Source organism: Eptesicus fuscus, chromosome 21 (assembly GCF_027574615.1).
Source record: "Eptesicus fuscus isolate TK198812 chromosome 21, DD_ASM_mEF_20220401, whole genome shotgun sequence".
In the NCBI taxonomy this organism is placed as follows: domain Eukaryota; kingdom Metazoa; phylum Chordata; class Mammalia; order Chiroptera; family Vespertilionidae; genus Eptesicus; species Eptesicus fuscus.
The window spans coordinates 47640045-47666643 of NC_072493.1; the positions used below are offsets into that span (position 1 = coordinate 47640045).

At 55.4% G+C, this 26599-nt stretch overlaps 2 protein-coding genes across 8 annotated transcripts in view; both read right to left on the reverse strand.

Annotated features, from left to right (window-relative positions):
- Nucleotides 1-20360, reverse strand: part of LOC103303414 (leukocyte immunoglobulin-like receptor subfamily A member 6) — a 34979-nt gene extending 14619 nt beyond the window's left edge. The window contains exons 1-10 of one of the 2 annotated variants that reach the window (XM_054710356.1): nucleotides 20272-20360; nucleotides 20117-20152; nucleotides 19645-19932; nucleotides 19197-19499; nucleotides 18813-18863; nucleotides 5057-5173; nucleotides 2890-2932; nucleotides 2767-2810; nucleotides 2502-2554; nucleotides 1828-2255 (exon numbers count right to left, since the gene is read on the reverse strand). In XM_054710356.1, coding sequence (XP_054566331.1) covers nucleotides 2109-2255; nucleotides 2502-2554; nucleotides 2767-2810; nucleotides 2890-2932; nucleotides 5057-5173; nucleotides 18813-18863; nucleotides 19197-19499; nucleotides 19645-19932; nucleotides 20117-20152; nucleotides 20272-20305 — 1116 coding nt within the window. In that variant the 5' untranslated portion in view covers nucleotides 20306-20360 and the 3' untranslated portion in view covers nucleotides 1828-2108. Of the gene's footprint in view, nucleotides 2256-2501; nucleotides 2555-2766; nucleotides 2811-2889; nucleotides 2933-5056; nucleotides 5174-7072; nucleotides 7124-7453; nucleotides 7757-7901; nucleotides 8187-8501; nucleotides 8599-18812; nucleotides 18864-19196; nucleotides 19500-19644; nucleotides 19933-20116; nucleotides 20153-20271 lie in introns of those variants that run through there. The other variant, XM_054710357.1, reaches the window with a different exon arrangement.
- Nucleotides 15806-26599, reverse strand: part of LOC129147613 (leukocyte immunoglobulin-like receptor subfamily A member 6) — a 29933-nt gene continuing 19139 nt past the window's right edge. For 5 of the 6 annotated variants that reach the window (XM_054710345.1, XM_054710344.1, XM_054710347.1 and 2 more), the window contains one exon: nucleotides 25770-26482. In XM_054710345.1, the coding sequence (XP_054566320.1) occupies nucleotides 26346-26482 (137 nt within the window). In that variant the 3' untranslated portion in view covers nucleotides 25770-26345. Of the gene's footprint in view, nucleotides 16394-25769; nucleotides 26483-26599 lie in introns of those variants that run through there. The other variant, XM_054710343.1, reaches the window with a different exon arrangement.

Here is a 26599-nt window from a genome sequence, read left to right on the forward strand (position 1 = left end):
TCTACCCTCTCTATGCACATTTTGCTGAATCAACATATTGAAGGACACACCTGAAAAAGCTAATGAATATTCTGTTGAGACCTTCCCCTGAGACCTCCCCTCGGAGTCCAGCCTGCCAAAGAGAGATAAAAAGCCTCAAGACAGAGGACCGAGCTCACGCTCTCTTGTTAGAGCACACCCACACCCTGTTATCTCTGCTGTTTTTCTCTTAAATTCTAAGGGACCCCGGGAAACGTGCAACCAGGGGAGCAGTGGGCAGTGGCAGCTCATCCTGAGCTTACCCCCTGAACCTGTCTCCAAGACCCCCTTGTTCTCTAACGTCCTCTCTCCTGTTGCTTCTTCTACCTTAAGTCCTGTCTGTATTTCACTGTGCCCGGCTTTAATGAACTTACTCTCAAAAGCACCTAGACTTGTGTTGTGACATTTTTTCCTGCGTGGAGTCAAGAACCCACACACTACCGGTCGGCCCAAGGTAGGCTGGCTCTGGGCCCAGATCCCATCCTGTAACACTGTTGTTCTTCAAGAAAAGGAAAGAATGACCTCAAAGGCAATTCAGAGGTGATCAGGGCTGCTCATTGACTTCAAAGTTAGAACCACTTCCTTGGTTTCAACAGGGCAGATGGTCCCCACAGGGAGGTGAAGGTAGCATGTCACCCAGCTGAACCATGGAGGTGACACTGCCACCCCATGTTTTAGAGGGCAGAACATCTCATCTGACCACTATGCTGAAACTAATACAAACTAATACTGAATGTAAACTGTAACTGAAAAATGAAATTTGTAAAAATTGAACTCAATAGAGACAAAAATGATCTAATGAATGGTTGCCTTGCTGGATGTTGAAAGTGCTTGGAACCCGTCAAGCTTGTCTTTCCGATGTTTCCCTTTTGGAACAGGAATATCTCTCCTACATCTGCCACAGCGGTGCATTTTGGAACTTGTCTCGGTCACAGGTTCATGACTGCAGAGGGATTCTTCCTTAAAAGGAGTCCTATCCTGAGTCTCACCCACGCTTGACGTAGATAATAGGTAGATGAGACTTTGAATTTTCATCTTGATAGTTGATGCTGGAATGAGTGGAGCTTTGGATCACTATAGACCTGGAATGAATGTACTAGTATTTTGCGTGGATGAAGGACATGAAATTGGGGCGGGGGGGGGGGGGCGTAGGGGAGGGAGTTCCGAATGTTGTGGACTGAATGTTGATGTCCTCCCCTTTCAAAATTCATGGGAAAGCCCTTAAATGCCCGCCTGTGGCTGTATGTGGAGATAAGGCTTATGAGGAAGTAATTAGGGTTCAATGAGATCATAAAAGTGGGACCCTGATCAGATATGCTAGTGTCAAAAGAAGAGACACACCAGGGCTCACTCTCTCTCCCTCTCCCCTTCACACACACACCAAGGAAAGACCATGTAAGCAGAAGCAAGAAGGCAGCCATTCACACCCAAGGAGAGAGGCCATAGAGGATACCAACTCTCCTGGCACCTTGATCTGACTTGCAACCTCCAGAACAATGGGAGAATGGATTTCCGTTGTTTTCTGCTCTACCCAGACTATGGTCCTTTGTAATGGCAGCCCTGGGGAAGATGAACACAATTGATTTCTCTCTTTTTTCATTCTTTTCCATATAAATATATGTTCTTATAATTTTTATATCCTTTCATCCACTGTGGTGGGATGCATTTGTTATTGACTTCTTTAAATGCTCACCCAGGTGGCTGAATGTCAGGCCTTCTTCTCTTTCTAGTAACTCCATTTAGGCACTTAATTTTCCCAGTTGATGTGTAACATGTGCATGACCATTCAAGGAAGAATATGAGCCACAGTGTCTTTTAAATAATAAAAAAAGGTTTATCTGCATTTGTGATTTTCTTCTCTCGATCCCTGGTTACGTAGAAGTGTATTGCTCTGTTTCTAAATATACAGAGCTCCTCTTTATCTTCTTCTGCAGAATCAGGTGCCGTCTGAGGTCTCGTGACATCCTGCTTGCTTACCTAACGTCCCCAGGCTCGGGTCAGTAGCTGAGTGTCCATGGGGGCAGCGCCTATGCCTTCTGGGGCCCCTGCATTTCCCCTCTCTGGAGTGTGGGTTCTGAGTCCCACCTGGGCTAGTGGATGGCCAGAGAAGCATACACGCTGGGCTCTACCTGGGGCTGATCTGACGGGGAGGAAGGGGGTGCTGTTGTCTCTCCTTTGAGGGTCAAGTGATTCAGGTGGGCATAGGTCACATCCTGGGCATCCTCAGATGGAGTATCCTGGAGGGGGCAGAACGAGAGGCAGTTGGGTGATTGGGATGGGGAGGAGCCAGGGCACTGGGAGCAGAAAGGACCCACGTGACTGCCCATCTGCCTGTCCTCTCCCACGTGTCTGTCCTCTATGTCCAGGAATTTCTCTGACAGGACGGAAGGCAGGGTGGCCACCCCCTGCCTGAGCCTGGAGTGGCTCCCCTGGGGGTATTAACAAGTCTTTGCTGGGTGTCCTGGACAGGACAGGGATCTTACCTGACTGTTCATCTTTTTGTCCTCTTCAGGTTGGGATTCTCTTAGGGAAGCATCTAAAGAATGAGAAGATCCTATCTCATGCAAGATTCCTGAAATCCCCCAATCGCACACACTCCTTGAAATTTAGGTGGGCAGACTGAGGTTCAGTGAGGGGCAGGGATGTGCCTGGGGCCACACCTATTTGGGACTTTCATCCTTCCTCACCCCTAAGCCCAGAAGCCTTCCCAAGAACTCCTCCTTCCCCTAAGCCCCACCAAGACGTCACCTTCTCCACAATTCTGCTCCTGGACATCAGCCATGGAGCTGGAGCTGAGGAAGGAGGACAGGTGTGTTAGACAGTGTTGAAGGAGCTACAGGTAGAGGTGGGAGGGGTTGGGGAAGAAATTACCTTTTCTGCAGTGCTCTGGTCTTCGCTTCAAGGTTTAAAGCACCTGTACAAAGTTGGAAATTAGCTTCCAAACTAGCCCAGAATCCAACCCCCGGGGTTCCATTAAGATCTCAGAGGCTATGACCCCCCACCCTGGTCCATTGGAATTCAACGTAAACAAAGTTAAAAGGAAGCACCCCAAACTTGCATGGTTAATTTAAATAAATTTTCATGAACCTGAAAGAACATTTTTACAGTCTAAGTCTGTTCTTATTACATCTCTGCTCTCTCATAGAGGATGGTATTTAGAAGCTAAGGCCTGGATGATAGGTGTGCTTATTCCTAGCCTGCACCCTCTCCAATCTGGGACCTCCCTCTCACAATCCAGGACTGCTGGCTCCCAACCACTCGCCTGCCTGCCTGCCTGATTGCCCCTAACTGCTTCTGCCTGCCAGCCTGATCACCCCCTAATCACTCCCCTGCCAGACTGATCAATGCCTAACTGCTCCCCTGCCAACCCGATTTCCCTAAATTCCCTCCCCTGCCAGTCTGGTCACCCTTAACTGACCTCCCCTGCCATCCTGGTCACCTCTAACTGCCCTCCCTTGCCAGCCTGGTTGCCCCTAACTGCCCTCCCCTGCTGGCCTGGTCACCCCCAACTGCCCTCTCCTGCAGGCCTCATCCCCCCCCTACAACTGCCCTCCCCTGTTGGCCTGGTCACCCCCAACTGCCCTCCCCTGCAGACCTGATCACCAACAACTGCCCTCCCGTGCTGGCCATGATGTGGTGGCCATCTTGTGTCCACATGGGGGCAGCCATCTTTGACCACATGGGGGCGGCCATCTTGTGTGTTGGAGTGGTGATCAATTTGCATATTACTCTTTTATTGATAGGATATTAAATAGGATATATAATTTGTAATTAGGTCATACTGTAACAGAATGAAAAGCATATAATCTTTATGCAGTATTGTACTAGCCAGAATTAACTGTACTAACTGTTGGAGAGTGGGAATTTTTGAGCATGCTTCCAGAGAGGTCATGGACTATGCCCCAGATGGAGATGTCAGTGCTGACACCAGGCCAGGCCTTGAGATATGGCCTCATGGCCCCTTCCCAGCATGTAGCCTCCTTTCACAGAACACTGTCAGCTTTCTGAAGAACAGGATGACCCTGTGAATAACATGGTCGTCATTGGCATGATCCTGACGTTGCTTGGGAAAAACTGTTTTGTCTTGGGTTACTTGTTCTGCAAAAACCGGATGTGGTTAATGTGGTTAAAAGCGGTCCTACACAAAGGGTCGCTGCTGCTCTCTGGTCTCCCTGCGTGGAGAATGGCAGAGCAGTCGCCGGGTCGCCCGGCCGCCCGGCTAATAAAGGCTCCCTAAATTTTAATGTGGTCTGGGCTCCAGTGGTCGTTCACTCGCATCCGCTCCACAACACTAACCAATAAACAAACAAGCCGTTGGAACAGAAACAGGAACAACACTCCCCCCCCTAACAGCCTCTATGTTAGCTTCTGTTTTAGTCCATTGCATCAGTCCCAGTTCCTGTTCAGAAAGGAGCAGACCGACTGATACTGAGAGCGTCAGCATGCCGCTGCCAAGATCTTCGTCGGAACCAGCAAGAACACGGCCTACATGTCCCCACTTCCCTTCCCTCTTCTTTAAAAAGTCACCGACTTGACCAGAGACGTTAAGATGGTTGTTTTTAGGTCATGAGTCCGCCACCTTCTCGGATCGTCTGCGCATGAATAAAACATCTAACCTTTTCACCGGCACAGGTCTCACCTGCCTCAGCCTCCATCACGGCAGGCAACCAAACTCGCATTCGGTAACGATATTGACATCTTCCATTCCAATGGAACGCCTCGTGTTTTTTTCTAGCCAACTGTCTTTGCGCATTTTTAAATTCTTCACAGGCATTTCACCCATATATTTACGTGTTTTCTCACAGCCATGAAACTCCCAACCACTTCCACCCCACCCCCATTCCTCACCACCACGCCCACTCCCCACTGCTCCCCACTGCAGGCTGACAATGACACCTTCTCATGGCTCCCCATCGCCAGCACGGTCCCTCAGGTTCTGGGTGCACCCCTGCTACCTCCACGCGAGATCCCTCCTGTCACAACGGTACTTACATGGGCGTCCTCTCAGCTAGGCAAGGTCTCCCCATCTTATACTCACCTGACTTGCTGCATTTGTTCCGATGCTTGAGGAGGAAGAGGAGGAGGAGGAGGGAGGAGAGAAGCAGGATGAAGGTCACAGAGACCCCGATCAGAACCTTCTGGTACATTGGGAGACCTTGGACACAATGAAGGCATGAATGAGCCAATGATGCCATGTAATTGAGCACCTACTGTGCATGAGGCACATTTAGGGGGTCTTTGAATTAATCGACACTAACCCTTATAATCATCAAGCAACATGTGAGTGCTAACCCCCCTCCATACATTTCACAAAGGAGGAAACTGAGGCTCAGAGAGATAAATCGGATGCACCAGTACACCCAGCCTGGAAGTGGCAGGGCTGGGATTTGAACCCAGGACTGTGGGTTCCCTTTTGTTCTGATCATGTTGCCCCCTCTACCCTCAGACAGACCCCAGTTTGGGCTCTGGGGACTGCTTCTCTGATTGGAATGACCTGCCCTCTGGTCCCCATATGCCCCAGGTCTCTCATTTAGCTGGAGTTGAATGCATCTTCCCAGTCATTCCCACTTACTAGCCCATCCGAGGCTGTGGGGGACCTACATGGGACTGTGTGGGATGGACTCTGATCTCCCCAGTCCCCACGTCCAGCTAGGATCTGTCCTGTGTCCTGCATACCCCGCACTCCCACGCAGGACCTGCCTGGACTCTTCCAAGTGTGGATCTGGGAGGGGACATGAGGATGGATCTGCCATGTCCTGGGCACTGGGTGGGCTGAGAGCTTCCACTCCTAGGGTCTCACCTAAATCTCTTAGCAAACCTGCATGGGAGATGCTGGGAGACACAGCCCACAGACAGTGAAGCTGGGTCTTGTCCGAGCTCCCCCAGCCGGGGAGGAGCAGAGCTGGGATCTACGTTTCATAGAGCCCGGTCTCCAAGCCCTGGCTGACGTGTTAACGATTTTGATGTCTTTCCTTCGATATCACAGGCTGCGCACCACAGGCTGGTAGGAGAGCGCTCCGGATGGCACCCCTGTCATTGCCTGTTGCTCCCTAACACCCCAAACACCCAACATTGCCCATCCTGCCCTTCTGCAGACAAGGGCCACAACCTGCAGGGTCAGAGCTGAGAGGTCCTTTGAGATCTGAGCCAGGGTTCTCCTCTGTCTCCTGGGGAGACACTGAGGCTCAGAGGGAAAGGGACCCGTCGAAAATCACCATCCCGATCATTTAGTCCACAGGCTGACGCTCACTCTACTGAGCTAAACCGGCTAGGGCCATGCCCACCTTCTTGTCTGTGTCTCGGCCCAGCCACCGAGATACTTTCTGTAGAGTGTGCGCAACATGTGCCTGCACATTCGTCAGGAGCTGCTGGGCAAGCTGAGCGCAGCATGTCTATTTGGTGTGTTTTTTTAAGTCCTCACCCGAGGATATTTTCCCGTTGATTTTTAGAGAGAGTGGAAGAGACAGGGAAAGACAGAAACATCGATGTGTTGATTGATTGCCTACTGCGTGTGCCCCGACCAGGGCCCGGGCCAGGTAGGAGCCTGCAACTGAGGTAGCATTGAACTCAAGACCCTTCAGTACGCAGGCCGAGACTCTTATCCACCGAGTCAAACCAGCTAGGGGTGAGCATGTTTTTTTAAACATAAAGACAAAGAAAAGGTTCTAAAATTAAATAGTGGTGATTATAGATTGTACAACTCTGAATGCAATAAAAACCACTGAATTGCACATTTAAAAAAATAATAATAATAAAATCACCATCCCAGGGAGCACTGAGACCCCGCCTCCGACAGTGGATCCACCTGTTTGTGCATCACAAGCCAAGGATGGGGAGGTGGGAGCTGGCCCTGCCTTCTCCCCATTGAAACCCAGCCGCTCTCCCCTAAGCTGGGCCCCACATTGCCCTCCGCTGTGACTGCCCCACCAGCCTCAGTCCCCAGAAACAAGCCCATCCCTGAGAATGTGGGGGGCTGCTGCATCCTCTGAGAGGCTCTCAGAGCTGCCTGGGTTGGTCTGAGCTCCCCCAGAGCAAAGAGGCCCCAGGGACTCACCAGCCCTGGAGGTGAGCTCTGGGCGTAGGGTGCTGGGGTCCACAGAGGGGCCTGGGGAAAAGACAAGAGAAGGGTGAGGAGTAGAGCACCCCCACCCCAGCCAGAGATGCTGTCTTTGTTCACACTTGTCTTCTGATCTTCCCTGTGGCCCTCCCAGGGTGCTCCCTCCCAGCCCCTGGGTCCCTGGAGAATGTGGTGATGGACATGAGGAAGGGGCGGGGGCAGAAGGCCTGCTGTGCTCCATCCATCCCTTTGAGGGGTGGATTCCCCTGTGGATGACCCTCTCCTGAAGCCCTCACTCCGGTCCTACATTGGGGACCCCCGGGGAAGGATCCTTAACCAAACATAGAAACAAGGAGGGGACAGGACGGGGCTCCTCACCTGAGACCTGGAGATCCAGGGCGTCACTGGGGTATGACCACACCTGAGGCCTGCTCCTGTAACAGCCATAGCATCTGAATGTCCACCTGTGGCTGGGGGTCACAGGGCCCACAGGGAACAGAGCCTGGAACTGCCCACTGGGCTGTCGCTGTGAGTCCAGGGTCCAAGAGATCCTGTGATCTCCTTCCTTAGTCAGAATGAACCTGCCAAATCCCTCCCCTGAGCCACACTGGAGGGTCACATTCCCTCCTGAGGTCACGACAGGGCTGGGCAGGGCTGAGAGGCTGGGTTTGCTGTAGGATCCTAGGAGAGGAGGAGGCAGCGTGGTAAATGGGCTCACACCTCCCTCATTCCCCCAAGGGCTGGGCTGTGAGAGGGAGACACCCTGAGAGCAGACCCCCTTCCTGAGGGCAGAGCCTGAGGCTGGGACCCCTGAGTGTCCTCTCACCTGTTGTCACCACCAGCTCCAGGGGGTCACTTGCCTCTGACCAGCCATCAGGACTGAGATAGTAACAGTGATATCTCCATGCATCAAGCTCTGTCATGTGTGTGATAGAGAACTTGGCCTTTTCCCCAGGCTCCTGTGGCTCCTGTATTTTCCATTCTGGGCTTCCCTCTTTATCCAGACGGTACTCCTCAGCCCCTGGGGTTCCCTGACACCAGAGGGTCATGGGGCTCCCCCAGGGGGTCACAGGGCCTGGCTCAGCCCAGAGGGTGGGCTTGGGGAGGGACCCTGGAAGGAATCAGATGCTGGGTCACAGGACATTCCCACCCCTGGTCCCCAACTCTTGGTCCCAGATGTCCCCCATCTGTCACACAGATCCTTCCCCAAGGACCTGGAGGCTGGCCCTTCTCCCCAGGGAGGTGTGGGACCTGGGACACCTGGGAGACTCACCTGCCTGCACTGCTGTCCTGAGGCCCACACTCAGCCCTAGAAGAGAGTCCCTGTGAGAGGTTTGCCCTGAACCCTGAGCAGCACCCTCCTCCCCATGAGCCTCCTGAGTCCTGGGGTCCTGACAGACCAGGGCTCTCCTCCTTCCCAACTCACCGAGGCAGAGCAGGGCCCTGAGGGTGGGGGTCATGGCGTCTTCCCGATCTGGTCCCGAGTGTGCAGATGGAGCCCATGGCACTGTCAGTACAGACGCACAGGGTGTGGCCCCGGGGAGGCTGGCCCTTCTGGTCTTGTGGTTGTCATGGTGGCCACGTCAGCAGCCCCAAGGAAGGGGAACAGGTCTTCCCAGCAGCCTGGCTGTGGTTTCCACGGCGAAGCAGGAAACAGACCCACACCCTCCTGAGGCGCCCCTTGCAGGTGAGGTGACCCAAGGCACGTCCTTCCCTGTCAGAGCCTCCCCCATGGGGTCTCCTTGCTCCTCAGCCCGTCCATCAGCCCCTCCCTGGGGTCCTCACCATGGACAGTGCCACCCGGGCCCTGGAGACGCTTCAGGAAGACGTGGGTCCCTGTGGCCTGCAGAGCTCAGATCAGCAGGGACATGCTCACCCTCTCCCTGTGCAGCTCAGGGCGGTGTCCCTGTGACAGTGAGCACAGAGGGAAGTAAGAAAGGAAATCTGATTCTTCTCCTGGGTCTATTTATCTTTTCTGTGGGTGGGCATTGGACTAGCCTTTTTTTTTTTTTTTCAACAGCATCTACCCACCTTCCTGGGGAACAAGCCTGACTCATTGCTGCTCCTCATGCCTCGGACAGCATTCTCTTCCTCGTTCTGGGGTCCTGCATGTAACTTATAGGGGACTTTTTTGAGAGGTTAGAGGTGTATTTTTTTTTAAGAAAAAGATGACCTTTACGTAAATACTGAGGCCCGATGCACGAAGATTTGTGCAAGAATGGGCTTTCCTTCCTCTGGCTGCCGGCACCGCCTTTGCTCTGGCCAGAGCTGCCTTTCTGTCTTCCCACGCTGTCCAGAGGCCCAGAGTGGCTGGTGTGGTGAGGAACATCTGCATCGTCACCATGGGGAGAGCATAAGCATCCCACCCTGCCTCCCCCCCGCCCTGCTCGGTGCCTGTGTATGCAAATTAACCTACCATCTTTGTTGGGTTAATTTGCATACTCACTCCTGATTGGCTGGTGGGCATCACAAAGGTATGGTCAATTAGCATGTTACTCTTTTATTAGTGTAGATTCACCTCCCATCCCCTGCCTGTGTGCCCTGGACAATAGCATCTTATCTATAGGTGTCCCCCCCCCCCCCCCAAATGTATACACACACTTTAGATAATTATAAAGGCCACATTTATTAAAATACGTCCTTTTGTTTTCAGGATTGAGCCATCTGCTGTTACAGTGTGAGTGCTTTGGGGAGGAGACCTGTGTTTGTGTCCTTGTTGGGGTCAGAGGGGTTGCAGGTGGCCTGGTTCCTGGTTCATGGGAGGAAACCAGACCCTGTTCACGTTCAGGCCAGGTGATGAGGTGAGAGGGCCTTGGTGTCAGGCCCTGCGGTGAAGACAAATGCTCATCGCAGCCACACCAGCGCCCTTGTCTGCTTCGCAGACCAATCAATACCACTGATAAAGTTGTTTTTTAAAAATATGTTTTTATTGATTTCAGAGAGGGAGAGGGAGAGAGATAGAAACATCCACGATGAGAGAGAATCATGGATTGGCTGCCTCCTGCAGGCCCCACACTGGGGCCGAGCCCACAACCCAGGCCTGTGCCCTGACCGGGAATTGAACCATGACCTCCTGGTTCATAAGTCGATGCTCAACCACTGAGCCACGCTGGCCGGTGACTGATATTTCTGAAATACAGGGTGTCTCTCCAAAATGCGTGCACACTGTACCAGCTGGTAGCTCCCTTTTGAAAATTTAATGTGTTTTAGCCCTAGCCAGTTTGGCTCAGTGGATAGACCCTTGATTGTGACTCACAGTGTGTGGATACATGTCTGGGGCCACCCTCCACGTAGAGATAGTCATTTGTAGGAAAAGAGAAATGAAAGTTCCCCAAACAGACAGGAAACCACAAGAAAGAACAGACAGGACAGCAACTCTGAGCAGTACTAGTGCCCGGCACCAGCAGGGAGTGTTGCCAGAGGTTCCCACTCAAGTGGCCACAGAGAGGGGTCCCCAGTTCTCACAGGGCGGGAGGGTCGGGGCTTTGGGGAAGGTTGGAAGCTGTGGGGCCCCCCACCTTGTGTTTGTGGGGGGGGACGCTGGGCTAGCTCTGCTCACTGACACCCCCTCCATGGTCAGCCCTGAGTCACCTCCCCCGAACACGTGTGAGAAACAGACTGATTGCCATTTTTGTGTGACACGAGTGTGTGTCCCACAGGGGAGCATGAGGCCAGTGCGCCCCATCTCCGCCTCGCCCAGCCCCAGGCAGATGCTAGGTCTGAAAGGGTGGGTACCAAGGAGCCGGGGAGGCCCCAGTGATCCCCAACCGCACGCTGTCGGCCTGACTCCCAGGTGAGCCCCAGAAGGTCTGCGAGGGAAGAGCCTTCCAACAAGAATGGATGCCCTGCCCTGGCCGGTTTGGCTCAGTGGCTAGACTTGGCCTGTGGACTGAAGGGTCCCAGGTTCGATTCCGGTCAAGGGCATGTACCTTGGTTGAGAGCACATCCCCAGTGGGAGGTGTTCAGGAGGCAGCTGATGGATGTTTCTCTCTCATCGATGTTTCTAAGTCCCTATTCCTCTCCCTTCCTCTCTGTAAAAAATCAATAAAATATATCTTTAAAAAAAGAAAAGAATGGATGCCACATGAAGTAAGCCAGTCAGAGGAAGACAAATGTCACGTGATCTAACTTCCATGTGGGATCTCATGGACAAAATAAACAGACAGACAAAATAGGTCCAGAGACATGGAAGCACGGGGCAGACGGACAGGTCTCGGGGGGAAAGGGGTAGGCTGGGGGGAAGAGATTAACCCAAGAACTTACATGCACATGTGCATGACCCATGGACACAGACAACAGTGCAGTGAAGGCCTGGGGGTGGGGGTGGGGAGAAGGTGTGGGGTGGAGGGGGTCAGTGGGGAGAAAAGGGGGACATCTGTAATACTTTCAACAATAAAGGGGAATTGAAAAAAATTAATCCCCATCTGAGGATATTTTTCCCATTGATTTCTAGAGTGGGAGGGAGAGAGGAGGGCGAGAGAGATCATGGAGGGAGTGTGTGTGTGTGGGGGAGAACATGAGTGAGAGAGAAACGTCGATGTGGGAAAGACTCATTGATTGGTTGTCTCCACACTTGGTTGCCTCCTGCACGAGCCCTGATGGACCGGGGCTGGGGATCAAACTAACAACCCAGGTTCATGCCCTTGAGCAGGAATCGAACCCGAGGGCCTTCAGTCCACAGGCCGACGCTCTAGCCACTGAGCCAGACCAGCTCGGGCATCATTGATGTGCCTATCTCTCTCCGTCTCCCTTTCTCTCTCTGAAGTCAATATAAACATATAAAAATATTCTTTTAAAGGAAAGATCAAATAACATTATGTGTGTGTTCACTTATTTCCACGGTGAAAACCCGAAACGGACAGAAACAGTCACCCCCGATACGTGGGGGTACAGGGTGAAGGGGACAGAGGGGATCGTCCAATCGGAACGTGCCATCCTATGCCGCTGCCACTTCTGAAACCTACAAATAGTCTACGGAGTCCAAGACCCAGCTACATCCTAGACGATGGGAAAGCACACACTGACAGGAATATGAACAAGTAAGAATGCAGACCAGCTTCTATTCAATCACCACAGCCACGGGGTAAAAAATAAATAAATAAAAGAAGAAAAAAAGAAGAGGGACCTATAGGAATCGGTTAGGGGATGGCTTTTCATATGAGAAGTACAGGTACAACATAAATGACCCTGTGATGTTGCACCGGGTGGGAACTGCCTGTGTATCCTCCCCGATACTAGGTGGTCCCCAGGGAACGAAACCCCGGTAGCCCTGGGTTCTTCTACCCCCAGGCCTTGCTTCCTAAGAATTATTCCCACTAAAAGGAACCCAAGAACTAGGAGACAAGGTGGCCCCCTGGTCCAGGGCAGGAGGATGAGAGAGAGAGAGAGAGAGAGAGAGAGAGAGAGAGAGAGAGAGAGAGAGAGAGATCAATTGGTTGCCTCCCACATGCACCCTAAATTGGGGATGGAACCTGCATCCCAAGTACGTGTCCTTGACCGGGAATCAAACCCAAGGGACCCTGATAGGGGGACTTATAACCTGATAGAGCACCGGGATTAATGTGAAAAATAATCACAGGATTTTAAATCTTAGAACACATATACTTATGTGGGTAGGGGGTTAAGTTTTTCTTGAGTTTCCTTTCCAAGGCCTGTGCAAAGCGATGGGGGAGGTGACTCAGCGGTGACTCCAGCGAGCAGAACGGATAAGCAGGGTCAGGCCAGCCACCAGGAGTCAACACGTCATCTCATCAGCATCATCTCCTCGCCTGAGGACCAAGGACAGTAGCTGACGTGTGCGGACCCCAGGCCTGCACGTAGCTGGATTCCGTTCCCAGCCCCACCCCAGCCCTTTACCCTCTGTAACCCCCCCCCGCCCGCCCCCTGCACCTTGCTGGAAGGCAGGACTCGATGCTGTAAGCGCCCTGTCTTCTTGGCGGGCCGGCCTCCTCAGTCAACGTCTATGTGACTCAACCTGCCTTCGCGATTGGACACAGCGGCAGGCCGCCGGAGCCCACCCGGGGGTTTCCCAGGAACAACCCTTCGGTGCGCAGGCCGGCGCTCTGACCACTGGGCCACACCGGCCAGGGCCGCCCGGACTCCCTTTTCCTCTAGAAGCAGGATGGGGCACAGCCAGCCAGTGGGGACCTCTCAGCGGGCGCAGCAGGAAGCTGAAAGGACCTTCTGTGGGCAAGTTTGGGGAGCTGCGCACCAGAACTCACAGGGGGGCGCCCCCCCCGCCCCCCCTTCCCCCCCCTTCCCGGCGCCGAGCTCCAGGCTCTGGGCTCCGGGCTCTGGGCAGGACGCCGGGACAGCGCAGGCAGCCGGTGCTGGAAGCGCCCTCCTCCCTGGGACGAGCTTGGAGTCTGGAGCAGAGAGGAGGCAGCACCTGAGATGGAGCAAAGGGAGCCTGCCCCTGGGTCTCCCTTCTGTGCTGGTGACAGGGGCGGGGCCAGGGGCGGGGCCAGGGGAGGGGCCAGGGGAGGGCATAGGGGAGAGGACAGGGGAGGGCATAGGGGAGAGGACAGGGGAGAGGACAGGGGAGGGCATAGGGGAGAGGACAGGGGAGAGGACAGGGGAGGGCATAGGGGAGAGGACAGGGGAGAGGACAGGGGAGGGCATAGGGGAGAGGACAGGGGAGAGGACAGGGGAGGGCATAGGGGAGGGGCCAGGGGAGGGGCCAGGGGAGGGCATAGGGGAGGGCACAGGGGAGGGGCCAGGGGAGGGCATAGGGGAGGGGCCAGGGGAGGGGCCAGGGGAGGAGCTAGGGGAGGGCCAGGGAAGGGCCAGGGGAGGGGCCAGGGGGTGGGGCCAGGGAGTCGCCCCGCCCACCCCTGTCCAGCAGGAGGTGAGGTGAGGGAGGACTGGTCCTCTGTCTGCATCCCAGCCCAGCCTGGTCCCAGCCCGAGTACCGCCCAGCCACGTGGCTGCGTCCTGCAGACCCTGGGACCCCCGCCCCGCCCGCTGGCCTCCGGCTCTGGGGGTCGGTTGGGTTTGGAGGAAATGTCAGGGGAGGGGGTGGAGGTCAGAGGCGATAAGGAAGGCGCCGCCCTGGCTTGCAGAAGTTTGGGGGCGTCCTGAGACCCCCGCGTGGCCGGTGCCAGGCTGGCACCAGCGTGTGGCTCACAGCAACACGGTGCTGGGGCCGAAGTCCTGTCCCGCCCTGGCCGGTGTGGCTCAGTGCATAGAGCGCCGGCCTGCGGACTGAAGGGCCCCGGGTTCGATTCCCGGTCTGGGGCACAGGCCCGGGTTGCGGGCTCGATCCCTAGTGTGGGGCGTGCAGGAGGCAGCCGATCCATGGTTCTCTCTCATCGTTGATGTTTCTCTCTCTCTCCCTTTCCCTTCCTCTCCGAAATCAATAAAAAATATATATTTTTTAAAAATAAGAAGAGGAAGTCCTAGCCAGGCCTCGCTGCGCTGACATCAGGCTGCGTGCCTTCCGGAGCCTCCGGGCAGAACCAGAGATCCGTGTCTGTCCGGCGCCTATGCCGCTCCCCCTCCCGGTCTGCGAAGCCAGCCCCCACGGTGAGCGCTTCTTCGGGCTCCGCGGACACCGGGGGCGGCCTCCCCCCTCCAGGCCGAGGGGCTTGCGCTGACCTGGGCCCTGGGAGCCCTGCGGGTGGACAGAGGGTCCAGGGAAGGAAGCCCCGCCTTCGTTTCTCCGAGGGCGCAAGGGAGTCGGCTTGCTGGACCGCGGGGTCATCAGGCGTTTAACTTTCAGGAACAGCGGCTGCACCATTTGGCATCCCCACCGAGGGGCCCAAGGGCTCCCTGACCCTCCACACCCTCCTAATCCTTTAAAAAATTTGTTTTATTGACTTTAGAGGAAGGGAGAGGAGAGAGAGAAACATCAATGATGAGAGATAAACATTGACCAGCTGCCTCCCGCTCGCCCCCTCCTGGGGATCAAGCCTGCCACCAGGACATATGCCCTTGACCAGGCATTGAACCCTGACCTCCTGGGTCATAGGTCAACACAACCACTGAGCCATGCCAACTGGGCTTTCTTTCCTTCTTTTTCTTTTTTCTTTTAAAGGTTATTTTAAAATTTGTTTTTCCCATGACAACTGCCATACAATATATTAAGTCAAGTGCGCAGCATAGGGATTAGACATGGATATACCTTACAGAGTGATTCCCCGATCCCTTTAGCACCGTCTCCGGTAAAACACACTTTTAAAAAAATATATTTTATTGATTTTTTACAGAGAGGAAGGGACAGGGATAGAGAGGTAGAAACATCGATGAGAGAGAAACATCGACCAGCTGCCTCCTGCACACCCCCCACTGGGGATGTGCCCGCAACCAAGGCACATGCCCTTGACCGGAATCGAACCTGGGACCTTTCAGCCCGCAGGCTGACGCTCTATCCACTGAGCCACACCGGCCAGGGCTAAAACACACTTTTAACAGCGGCCGCCCTATGGGTGTGTGGTGGCACCCGCCGAGGTTTGGGGTTGCCTGTCCTTCCCTGGACTTGGGGGTGCAGAGGAGGCAGACCCAGGAGGCAGGAGAATGGGGTGTGCGGGGCCCAGAGCAGGTGCAGGCCCACAGGGGACAGGGGTGGCTGAGACCAAGGACCTGGAGAGCACACGCGTTCCTTCCCGGTTCCTAGAAAGCAGCTGGGGAGGTGGGGCTCCAGGAGGCAAAAAGAGGGGGGGGGGGCAGGAGATCCCAGCTAGTGTGTTGGGGAGGGAGCCGGGGGAGGGGGGTGGCGTCTGACCTAGGAGAGAACGTAGACACAGAGACCACCAGAGGGAGGGGCATGAACGCTGGGAAAATGGCCTGAGCTGAGCACCTGCAGCCTCTGTAAAGGGGGGCGGTGGGGGTGGGGAGGGCTGGAGCTGCAGGGACCTGAGGCCTGTGTATGACCTGCAGAGAAGGGAGACTCAGGAAGGAGGGCGCGGGGCCCTGAGCCAGGTGAGGGTCAGACCTGGAGCCAACCCCGGAGACCTGAGACAGATCACAGGAGCGGCCTGGTCACCACTGGGAACCCCGCACTGTCAGGGGGAGGAGGGAGTACAGCCCTGAAGGACAGGCTCCTGGGAGGGGGGGAGGGAGAAGGGACATGGCGGGGTGGAGGGAGGGCTGGTGTCCTGGGCTCCAGCGTGAGCCTCGGGGCCCTCAGAGAGATCCGTGCTGGGGCCCTGGGGTGCCCTCTCTCTGGGGGGCTCCCTGGTGTTTACTCCTGTGGTCCCTGTGGGGCCTGGCTCTGGCTGAGCCCAGCTTCCACCAGAATCGCCACCAGGATCAGCAAGACCACGCCCGCCAGGCCCAGGCGGATGCTGTTCTCCACCGTGTAGTCCCGGGAGGCGGGGCCTGGAAGCAGAGGGCAGGGGTCACTGACAGGTGGACACGAAACACCAGACCAGGCCCTAGGAGGCAGGAGCCCACTGTCCCTCAGAGCCCGAGGAGGGGGCGCCCCATGCTGAGCGGTGGGGTACACCCAGGAGGGGAACTGAGGTCTCCAGGGGCTCATATGAAGGGGGCCGGGCAAGCAGTGAGCCCAGTTCCTCTCCCTCTGCCCCACTCACCTGGCCCTTCCCCGCCCACAGCGCCCACAGCTGGCCTCTTTCTCTGCCCCTCCCAGTAGAGAGGACACCCCGATATACCCCAGAAAGGAACAGGGAGACAAGGACACCGGATGGCACCCTCTCTGCTTCCACGTGTCTGAGCGGCTGGCCACCCCTCAGAACGTCCCCCCACCCTCCACACACTAGCACAGGCAGCTGGGCCTGGCCCCTGGACACACGGGGTGGGAGCCCCCTGACCCGGCCACAGCGTCACAGGCCCTGCACTCTGAGCACACCTCACCCGGCCACTATGCCACCCACAGTCCCCAGAGCAGGAAGGTCACAGGGTCATGATCAACTGGGTGGACACCCCCAGGCCTGGTGGGTGGGGGCCACCCCTGGGCATGGGCTTCCCCACATGGGATGTCTGAGTCACAGCAGGATGAGGAGAGAGGAGACACACGAACTTAAAGGAAGAATTTTCTTTCCCTCCCTCCCTCCCTCCCTTCCTCCCCCTCCATGTCCTTGATGGACCCTGACTCCAGTTCATCTCAGGGTCTGACCACACCAGGCCAGGGGCAGCCTCATCCAAAAAAATACTCCAAACCACCGTCAGGGACCCCATGGACCACGGGACTTGCCCATGGAGGGTGGACCCCAGGGGACACATTGCCTGGGCCCCTCAGAGCCTGGCTAGGGGAAAGGGCAGGGCACCCCCATCCTGAGGAAAGGGACTCGGGGCCCCTTGAGGGGTTCTGTCCCCACCTGGTGGCTGGAAGCTCAGGCCCCACCCAGCCCAGCAGGGACAGCTCTGTGTCCCCTCTGAGGCGGGGCTCAGGGTCCAGGCCACCGTGGTGTCCCGATGGGACCAGACTCAGGGCCCTGAGCCAGGGGTGAAGGCCGAGGGTCCTGTGTGCAGAGGGAGGGGAGCCCCAAGGCTGGGGGTGAGCAGGAGGGCAGGGAGCCCGAGGACAGAGATGCGGCTGGGACAGGGTGCGGGGCCCTGGGACCCACCTGAGGGCTCAGTGGAGATATTGTCCTCTGTCACCTGCAGCTGCAGGGGCTCACTGCGCTCAGACCAGACATACACATGTGCACAGAGGCAGTGATAACGCCCGGCAGTGACTTCACTCACCATCCTGACCATTTAGTCCACAGGCCGATGCTCACTCTACTGAGCTAAACCGGCCAGGGCCATGCCCACCTTCTTGTCGGTGTCTCGGCCCAGCCACCGAGATACTTTCTGTAGAGTGTGCACATCATGTGCCTGCACATTCGTCAGGAGCTGCTGGGCAAGCTGAGCGCAGCATGTCTATTTGGTGTGTTTTTTTAAGTCCTCACCCGAGGAGATTTCCCGTTGATTTGTAGAGAGAGTGGAAGAGTCAGGGAAAGACAGAAACATCGATGTGTTGATTGATTGCCTACCGCGTGTGCCCCCACCAGGGCCCGGGCCAGGTAGGAGCCTGCAACTGAGGTAGCATTGAACTCAAGACCCTTCAGGATGCAGGCCGAGACTCTTACCCACCGAGTCAAACCAGCTAGGGGGTGAGCATGTCTTTTTAAAAAGAAAGAAAAAGTCCTGACCGGTTTGGCTCAGTGGATAGAGCGTCCACCTGCGGACTCAAGGGTCCCAGGTTCGATTCCAGTCAAGGGCATGTACCTTGGTTGCGGGCCCATCCCCAGTAGGGGGTGTGCAGAAGGCAGCTGATCGATGTTTATCTATCATCGATGTTTCTGACTCTCTCTCCCTCTCCCTTCCACTCTGTAAAAAATAAATAAAATATATATTTTTAAAAAATAAATAAAGAAAAAGAAAGAAAAAGGAATGGCCCTAAAATTAGATAGTGGTGATTATTAGATGGTACAACTCTGAATTGCACATTTAAAATAATAATAATAATAATAATAATAATAATAATAATAATAAATCACCATCCCAGGGAGCACTGAGACCCCGCCTCCGACAGTGGATCCACCTGTTTGTGCATCACAAGCCAAGGATGGGGAGGTGGGAGCTGGCCCTGCCTTCTCCCCATTGAAACCCAGCCGCTCTCCCCTAAGCTGGGCCCCACATTGCCCTCCGCTGTGACTGCCCCACCAGCCTCAGTCCCCAGAAACAAGCCCATCCCTGAGAATGTGGGGGGCTGCTGCATCCTCTGAGAGGCTCTCAGAGCTGCCTGGGTTGGTCTGAGCTCCCCCAGAGCAAAGAGGCCCCAGGGACTCACCAGCCGTGGAGGTGAGCTCTGGGCGTAGGGTGCTGGGGTCCACAGAGGGGCCTGGGGAAAAGACAAGAGAAGGGTGAAGGGTACAGCGCCCCCACTTCCGGCCAGAGATGCTGTCTTTGTTCACACTTGTCTTCTGATCTTCTCTGTGGCCCTCCCAGGGTGCTCCCTCCCAGCCCCTGGGTCCCCTGGAGAATGTGGTGATGGACATGAGGAAGGGGCGGGGGCAGAAGGCCTGCTGTGCTCCATCCATCCCTTTGAGGGGTGGATTCCCCTGTGGATGACCCTCTCCTGAAGCCCTCATTCCGGTCCTACATTGGGGACCCCCGGGGAAGGATCCTTAACCAAACATAGAAACAAGGAGGGGGCAGGACTGGGGCTCCTCACCTGAGATGGTTAGATCCAGGGGGTCACTGGGTGGTGACCACATCTGGGGCCTGTTCCTATAATAGCCATAGCATCTGAATGTCCACCTGTGGCTGGCAGTGAAGGGCCCCACAGGGAACAGGGCCTGGGACTGCCCACTGGGCTGTGGCTGTGAGTCCAGGGTCCAGGAGAGCCTGTGATCTCCTTCCTTAGTCAGAATGAACCTGTGATATCCCTGCCATGAACCACACTGGAGGGTCACGTTCCCTCCTGAGGTCACGACAGGGCTGGGCAGGGCTGAGAGGCTGGGTTTGCTGTAGGCTCCTAGGAGAAGAGGAGGCAGAGTGGTAAATGGGCTCATACCTCCCTCATGTCCCCCATGGCTGGGCTGTGAGAGGGAGACACTCTGAGAGCAGACCCCCTTCCTGAGGGCAGAGCCTGAGGCTGGGACCCCTGAGTGTCCTTTCACCTGTTGTCACCACCAGCTCCAGGGGGTCACTGTACTCTGACCAGCTATTGGAGCTGATGTAGTGACAGCGATATATCCCAGCATAGTGTTCTGTCATGTGTGTGATGGAGAGCTTGGCCTTGTCCCTGGTCTCCTGTGGCTTCTGTATTTTCCATGGTTCTTGGCTTCCCTCTTTCTCCAGACGGTACTCCTCAGCCCCTGGGGTTCCCTCACACCAGATGGTTACGGGGCTCTGCCAGGGGATCACAGGGCCTGGCTCAGCCCAGAGGGTGGGCTTGGGGAGGGTCCCTGGAAGGAATCAGAGGCTGGATCACAGGACATTCCCAACCTAGTCCCCAGTTTTTAACCCCCAGCATTTCAGATGTCCATCATCCATCAGCCCGGAACTGCCGTTCACCACTCCCAACTTCCCAGGGGGTGGCTCTTGTCCCCAGGGAGGAGTGGGACCTGGGACACCTAGGGATGGACTCACCTGCCTGCACTGGGGTCCTGAGGCCCACACTCAGCCCTGGAAGAGAGTCCCTGTGAGAGGTTTGCCCTGAACCCTGAGCAGCACCCTCCTCCCCATGAGCTTCCTGAGTCCTGGGGTCCTGACAGACCAGGGCTCCCCTCGCCCTCCCATCTCACCGAGGCAGAGCAGGGCCCTGAGGGTGGGGGTCATGGCGTCTTCCCGATCTGGTCCCGAGTGTGCAGATGGCGCCCATGGCGCTGTCAGTGCAGACGCTCAGGGTGTGGCCCCGGGGAGGCGGGCCCTGCGGGTCTCGTGGTTGTCTCGGTGGCCACGTCAGCCCCGAGGAAGGGGAACAAGGTCTTCCCAGCAGCCTGGCTGTGGTTTCCCTGACGAATCAGGAAACAGACCCGCAGCCTCCTGAGCTGCCCCTTGTAGGCGAGGTGACCCAGGGCACGTCCTTCCCTGTCAGAGCCTCCCCCACGGGGTCTCCTTGCTCCTCAGCCCGTCCATCAGCCCCTCCCTGGGGTCCTCACCATGGACAGTTCCATCCGGGCCCTGGAGACACTTCAGGAAGACGTGGGTCCCTGTGTCTGCAGAGCTCAGATCAGCAGGGACATGCTCACCCTCTCCCTGTGCAGCTCAGGGCAATGTCCCTGTGACAGTGAGCTCAGAGGGAAGTAAGAAAGGAAATCTGATTCTTCTCCTGGGTCTATTTATCTTTTCTGTGGGTGGGCATTGGACTAGCCTTTTTGTGTGTTTTTTTGCAACAGCATCTACCCACCTTCCTGGGGAACAAGCTGACTGACTCATTGCTGCTCCTCATGCCTCAGACAGCATTCTCTTCCTCGTTCTGGGGTCCTGCATGTGACTTTTAGAGGACTTTTTTGAGAGGTTAGAGGTGTATTTTTTAAGAAAAAGATGACCTTTATGTAAATACTAGAGGCCCGATGCACGAAGATTTGTACAAGAATGGGCTTTCCTTCCTCTGGCTGCCGGCACCGCCTTTGCTCTGGCTGGAGCTGCTTTTCCACCTTCCCACGCTGCCCAGAGGCCCAGAGTGGCTAGGGTGGTGGGGAACGCCTGCATCGTCACCATGGCAAGGACCCAAGCATCCCGCCCCGACCCTGGCCGCTTGGTGCCTGTGTATGCAAATTAACCCGCCATCTTTGTTGGATTAATTTGCATACTCACTCCTGATTGGCTGGTGGGCGTCGTGAAGGTATGGTCAATTAGCATGTTACTCTTTCATTAGTGTAGATTCACCTCCGATCCCCTGCCTGTGTGCCCTGGACAATAGCATCTTATCTATAGGTTCCCCTCCCCCCCCGCAAATGTATACACACACTTTAGATAATTATAAAGGCCACATTTATTAAAATACGTCCTTTTGTTTTCAGGATTGAGCCATCTGCTGTTACAGTGTGAGTGCTTTGGGGAGGAGACCTGTGTTTGTGTTCTTGTTGGGGTCAGAGGGGTTGCTGGTGGCCTGATTCCTGGTTCGTGGGAGAAAACCAGACCCTGTTCACGTTCAGGCAAGGTGTGGATGTGAAAGGGCTGCGGTGTGAGGCCCTGCGGTGAAGACAAATGCTCGTCGCAGCCACACCAGCACCCTTGTCTGCTTCGCAGACCAATAAATGCCACTGATAATGTTTCTTTTTAAAAATATGTTTTTATTGATTTCAGAGAGGGAAAAGGGGAGAGAGATAGAAACATCCATGATGAGAGAGAATCATGTATTGGCTGCCTCCTGCAGGGCCCACACGGGGCCGAGCCCAAAACCCATGCATATGCTCTGACTGGAAATTGAACCATGACCTCCTGGTTCATAGGTCGATGCTCAACCACTGAGCCATGCTGGCCGGTGACTGATAATATTTCTGAAATACAGGGTGTCTTCCCAAAATGCGTTGCACACTGTACCAGCTGATAGCTCCCTTTTGAAAATGAAATGTATTTTAGCCCTACCCAGTTTGGCTCAGTGAATAGAGCATCAGCCTGCAGACAGAAGGGCCCTGGATGGAAGGGCCCCAGGTTCGATTCCAGTGAAGGGCACATGCCTGGGTTGAGGGCATGCAGAAGGCTGCTAATCAATGATTCCCTGTCATAATTGATGTTTCTCTCTCTCTCTCTCTCCCTCTCCCTTCCTCTCTGAAATCAATGAAAAAATAGTTTTAAATGCATTTTAATGAATACTGCCTTGATCATGACTCACAGTGTGTAGATACATTTCTGGGGCCACCTTCCATGTAGAGATAGTCAAAGCCATGGTGGTGGGGCTGAGGTAGAGGTGGTTAGAGGCCAAGAGGGGAGGACATTTGTGGGTAATTAGGCCAGGATGGGACAGCAGTTGTGGGTGATCAGGCCAGTGTGTGTGTGGGGGGTTGATCAGAGAGATGGGGGCACCATTTGGGGGTGAGCAATCCAGAAAAGGGGCCAGTTGGGGGCAAGAAAGCCATCAGTGGTGGTCAGTTGGGGGTGATCAGGACAGTGGGGGGGGCAGTTTGGGGTGAGCAGGCCAGGAGGGGGGCAGTTGGGGGAGAACAGACCAGTGGGGAGGGCACATGGGGGCAAGCAGGCCAGCAGAGGGGCAGTTGGGGGTGAGCAGGCCGTCAAGGGGGGCAGTTGGGGGTAAGCATGCTGGCACAGGGGGAAGTTCGCGGACATCAGTCTGGCGGGAGGTGTGGCGCTGAAATAGCTGAAAGCATTTCCCCAAACCTGAAAATCTACAGGTTATTACCTGCTGCTGGCCAAACAGCTAAAGAGCGGAAGGCAGTTTCCCGAATCTGACAATGCCTACTGTACACCAAACCTTACCTTTGATATGTATATCTACTTTGCTTTAGAGCAATTTGTGTTAATAAAAAGCTAGGGGTCCAGAGATTCAGAGAACTTGGTTACTGAAGCTAGGTTGTCTCTGGCTCCCCATAATGCCTTCCAAATTTATATTTCATGACTAATCTCTTTATTAATTTACTCACAGCCCTTCTCCAGATTTCTAAACCCTTTTAGATTCAGGGAAAGATCCCAGTACCATGAAGGTCTGTCCCAGACACAGGACCAACAGCACGTATATACACTGAGTGGCCAGATTATTATGATCTCTGAATGCATAATAATCTGGCCACTCAGTATATATGTATTAGGGGCCTGGTGCATGAATTTGTTCATGGGTGGGGTCTGACCAGCTGGGCCAGGTGGAGGGGACTTGGGCACCATTTGGGGGTTAGCAATCCAGGAGAGGGGCCAGTTGGGGGCAAGAAAGCCATCAGTGGTGGTCAGTTGGGGGTGATCAGGACAGTGGGGGGGGCAGTTTGGGGTGAGCAGGCCAGGAGGGGGGCAGTTGGGGGCGAACAGACCAGTGGGGAGGGCACATGGGGGCAAGGAGGCCAGCAGAGGGGCAGTTGGCCAGCCTGCCTGCTGTTTGAACTCCTGGTTGAGTGGACAATTTGCATATTAGCCTTTTATTATATAGGATATACACTGAGTGGCAAGATTATTATGCATTCAGAGATCATAATAATCTCCCATTCAGTGTATGAAGAGAGATGTATGGGGCAGGATTGGCTCACACAATTCAGGAGTCTGTCAAGTGCAATATATGTAGGGAGGGTTGGTGACTGGAATCCCGTAGAGATGCTATTGCAGCTCAAGCCCCAGGGAGTTGGCCTGCAGCAACCAAGATCAGTCCTGTTCTCTTCAGCCGATGTGAGGAGTCCCACCCAGCTGGTGGAGGGCAATTTTCTTCCCCCCAATGTCTTAGAGACCCTGGTGGGCTGGGCTGGGGATCATGGTGATACACTGAACAGCAAGCTGATGTTTGTTCCCCCACAGATTGTATCTCACACACCCAAAGAATGAAATTGCGGACCTTAAGATTGAAGCAAAGGCATGGAAAATTTATTGCAAGCTGCTTGAGACTCCCACATGGAGAGAGGGTCAGGAGTGTTTATCACTGAAGCCTGTGATCTAAGGGTATAGAATTGCTCCCCATCTCCCCCTGTGGCCACCTGATTGATTCCCTCAATTGTTCTTGCCCAGAAGCAGACCTGAACCTTCTGGGTTCCTCTGCCTCAGCTCACCTTATTGTTGCAGCCCCTCCCTAGTTTCACAGGCCTCCCCTCTGAGTCTAAATCATCCTGTTATTTCTGCGAGGTTGGCTTCCCTGGTTAGGCTGGCTCCCGTGGCTGTGTCTGACCTGCCTACGTTCAACCTGCCTTTGTTTCCCATGGGGCACTGCCCTGTCTGCCTGCCTGTCAATCAAGCTGATTCCTCTCCCAGGTCCTTGGAAGATGAAGGTTGAGGCTAAGCATCCTATCCCACGTGGGCGTGGGTTCTCTTGTCTTGAACAAAAGCAGGGTCAGCTCTGGGTCTCATGGGCTCCAGTGTGAGCCTCAGGGCCCTCAGAGAGCTCCTTCCTGGGACCAGGGGGTCCCCTCTCTCAGGGAGGGGCGGCTCCCTTGTATTTACTCCTGTGGTCTCTGTGGGGCCCTGGGCTCGCTGAGCCCATCTTCTATCAGAATCGCCACCAGGATCAACAAGACCACACCCGCAAGGCCCATGTGGATGCTGTTCTCCACTTTGGGATCCTGGGAGGCAGGGGCTGGAAGCAGAGGGCAGGGGTCACTGACAAGTGGACACGACCCGCCAGGCCAGGCCTAGGAGACAGGAGCCCACTGTCCAGCAGAGACCCAGGAGGACCGCCCCAAGCTTGGGTCCCCACTCCTGAGGTCAGGATCCATGTGGGAGCGGAGGTCTCCAGGGGCTCCTGTGAAGGGGGTGGGGAAGCACTGAGCCCAAATTCCTCTCCATCTGCCCCACTCACCTGGCCCATCCCCGCCCACAAGGTGACACCTGGCCTCTTTCTCTGCCCCTCCCAGTAGAGTGGACTCCCCAACACGCCTCAGAAAGGCTCAGGGAGATGAGGGCGCCGGATGGCACCCTCTCTGCTTCCACTTATCTGAGCGGCTGGCTCCCCCTCAGAACGTCCCCCCACCCTCCACACATGAGCACAGGCAGCTGGGCCTGGCCCCTGGACACACGGGGTGGAAGCCCCCTGACCCAGTCACAGGGTCACAGGGCCTGGACGCTGAGCTCACCTCGAATGGCCACTGTGTCAACCACAGTCCCCCAGGGCAGGGAGGTCACAGGGTCAGGATCACCTGGGTGGACACCCCCAGGCCTGGAGGGTGGGGGCCACCCCTGGGCATGAGCTCCCACCCATGGGATGTCAGACTCACAGCAGGATGAGGAGAGAGGAGAGAGAAGACACGCGGACTTAAAGGAAGAATTATCTCTCCCCCCAAACTCACTCCTTCACTCCCTCCTTGTCTCCCTCCCTGTTCACTCTCCATGTCCTTGCTGGACACAGTAAAAAAAGTCTGGCAAGTGCAAAATCTCCAGGGAGGGCTGGAGGCTGGAGACCAGGAGAGCTGCTATTGCAGCTCAAGCCCCAGGGAATCGGCCCACAACATGCAGAGTCAGTTCTGTTCTCTTCAGCCAATGTGAGGAGGCCCACCCACATGGTGGAGGGCAGTTTGCTTCTCTCCCATGTCTTAGAGTCCCAGGGTGGGCTTGGCTGGGGATCATGCTGATACTAAGAACAATGAGCCAAGGTTCGCCCCAACACCCCGATTGTGTCTCAGGAACCCGAAAAATGAAATCGTGGACCACAAGATTGAAGCAAAAGTGTGGAAAATTTATTGCAAGCAGATTGAGACTCCCACATGGGGAGAGGGCTCAGTAATAGTATTCACTGAAGCCTGTGGTCTAGGGGTATATATTTGCTACAAACCTGCTCTCTATCTCCCCCTGTGGCCACCTGATTGATTCCCTCAATTGCTCTTGCCCAGACGCAGACCTGAACCTTCCAGGTTTCTCTGCCTTAGCTCATCTTATTGTTGCAGCCCCTCCCTAGTTCCCGTGCCTCCCCTCTGAGTCTAAAATCATTCTGTTATTTCTGGGTGGTAGGATTCCCTGGTTAGGTTGGCTCACGTGGCTGTGCCACCATTTTCCCTTGTTTCCCCTGGGGCACTGCCCTGTCTGCCTGCTTGTCAATCATGCTGACTCCTCTCAATGGTCCTGGGAGAATGAGAGGTTGAGGCCAAGCATCCTAACCCACGTGGACCTGGGTTTTCTTGTCCTTGAACAACAGCGGGGGTGGCTCTGGTTTCCTGGGCACCAGCGTGAGCCTCGGGGCCCTCAGAGAGCTCCCTTCTGGGGTGCCCTCTCTCTCTGGGGGGCTCCCTGGTGTTTATTTCTGTGGTCCCTGTGGGGCCTGGCTCTGGCTGAGCCCAGCTTCCACCAGAATCGCCACCAGGATCAGCAAGGCCACGCCCGCCAGGCCCAGGCGGATGCTGTTCTCCACCGTGTAGTCCCGGGAGGCGGGGCCTGGAAGCAGAGGGCAGGGGTCACTGACAGGTGGACACGACCCGCCAGACCAGGCCCTAGGAGACAGGAGAAAACTGCGTAGGTGAGCCCGAGGAGGGGACGCCCCATGCTGAGCGG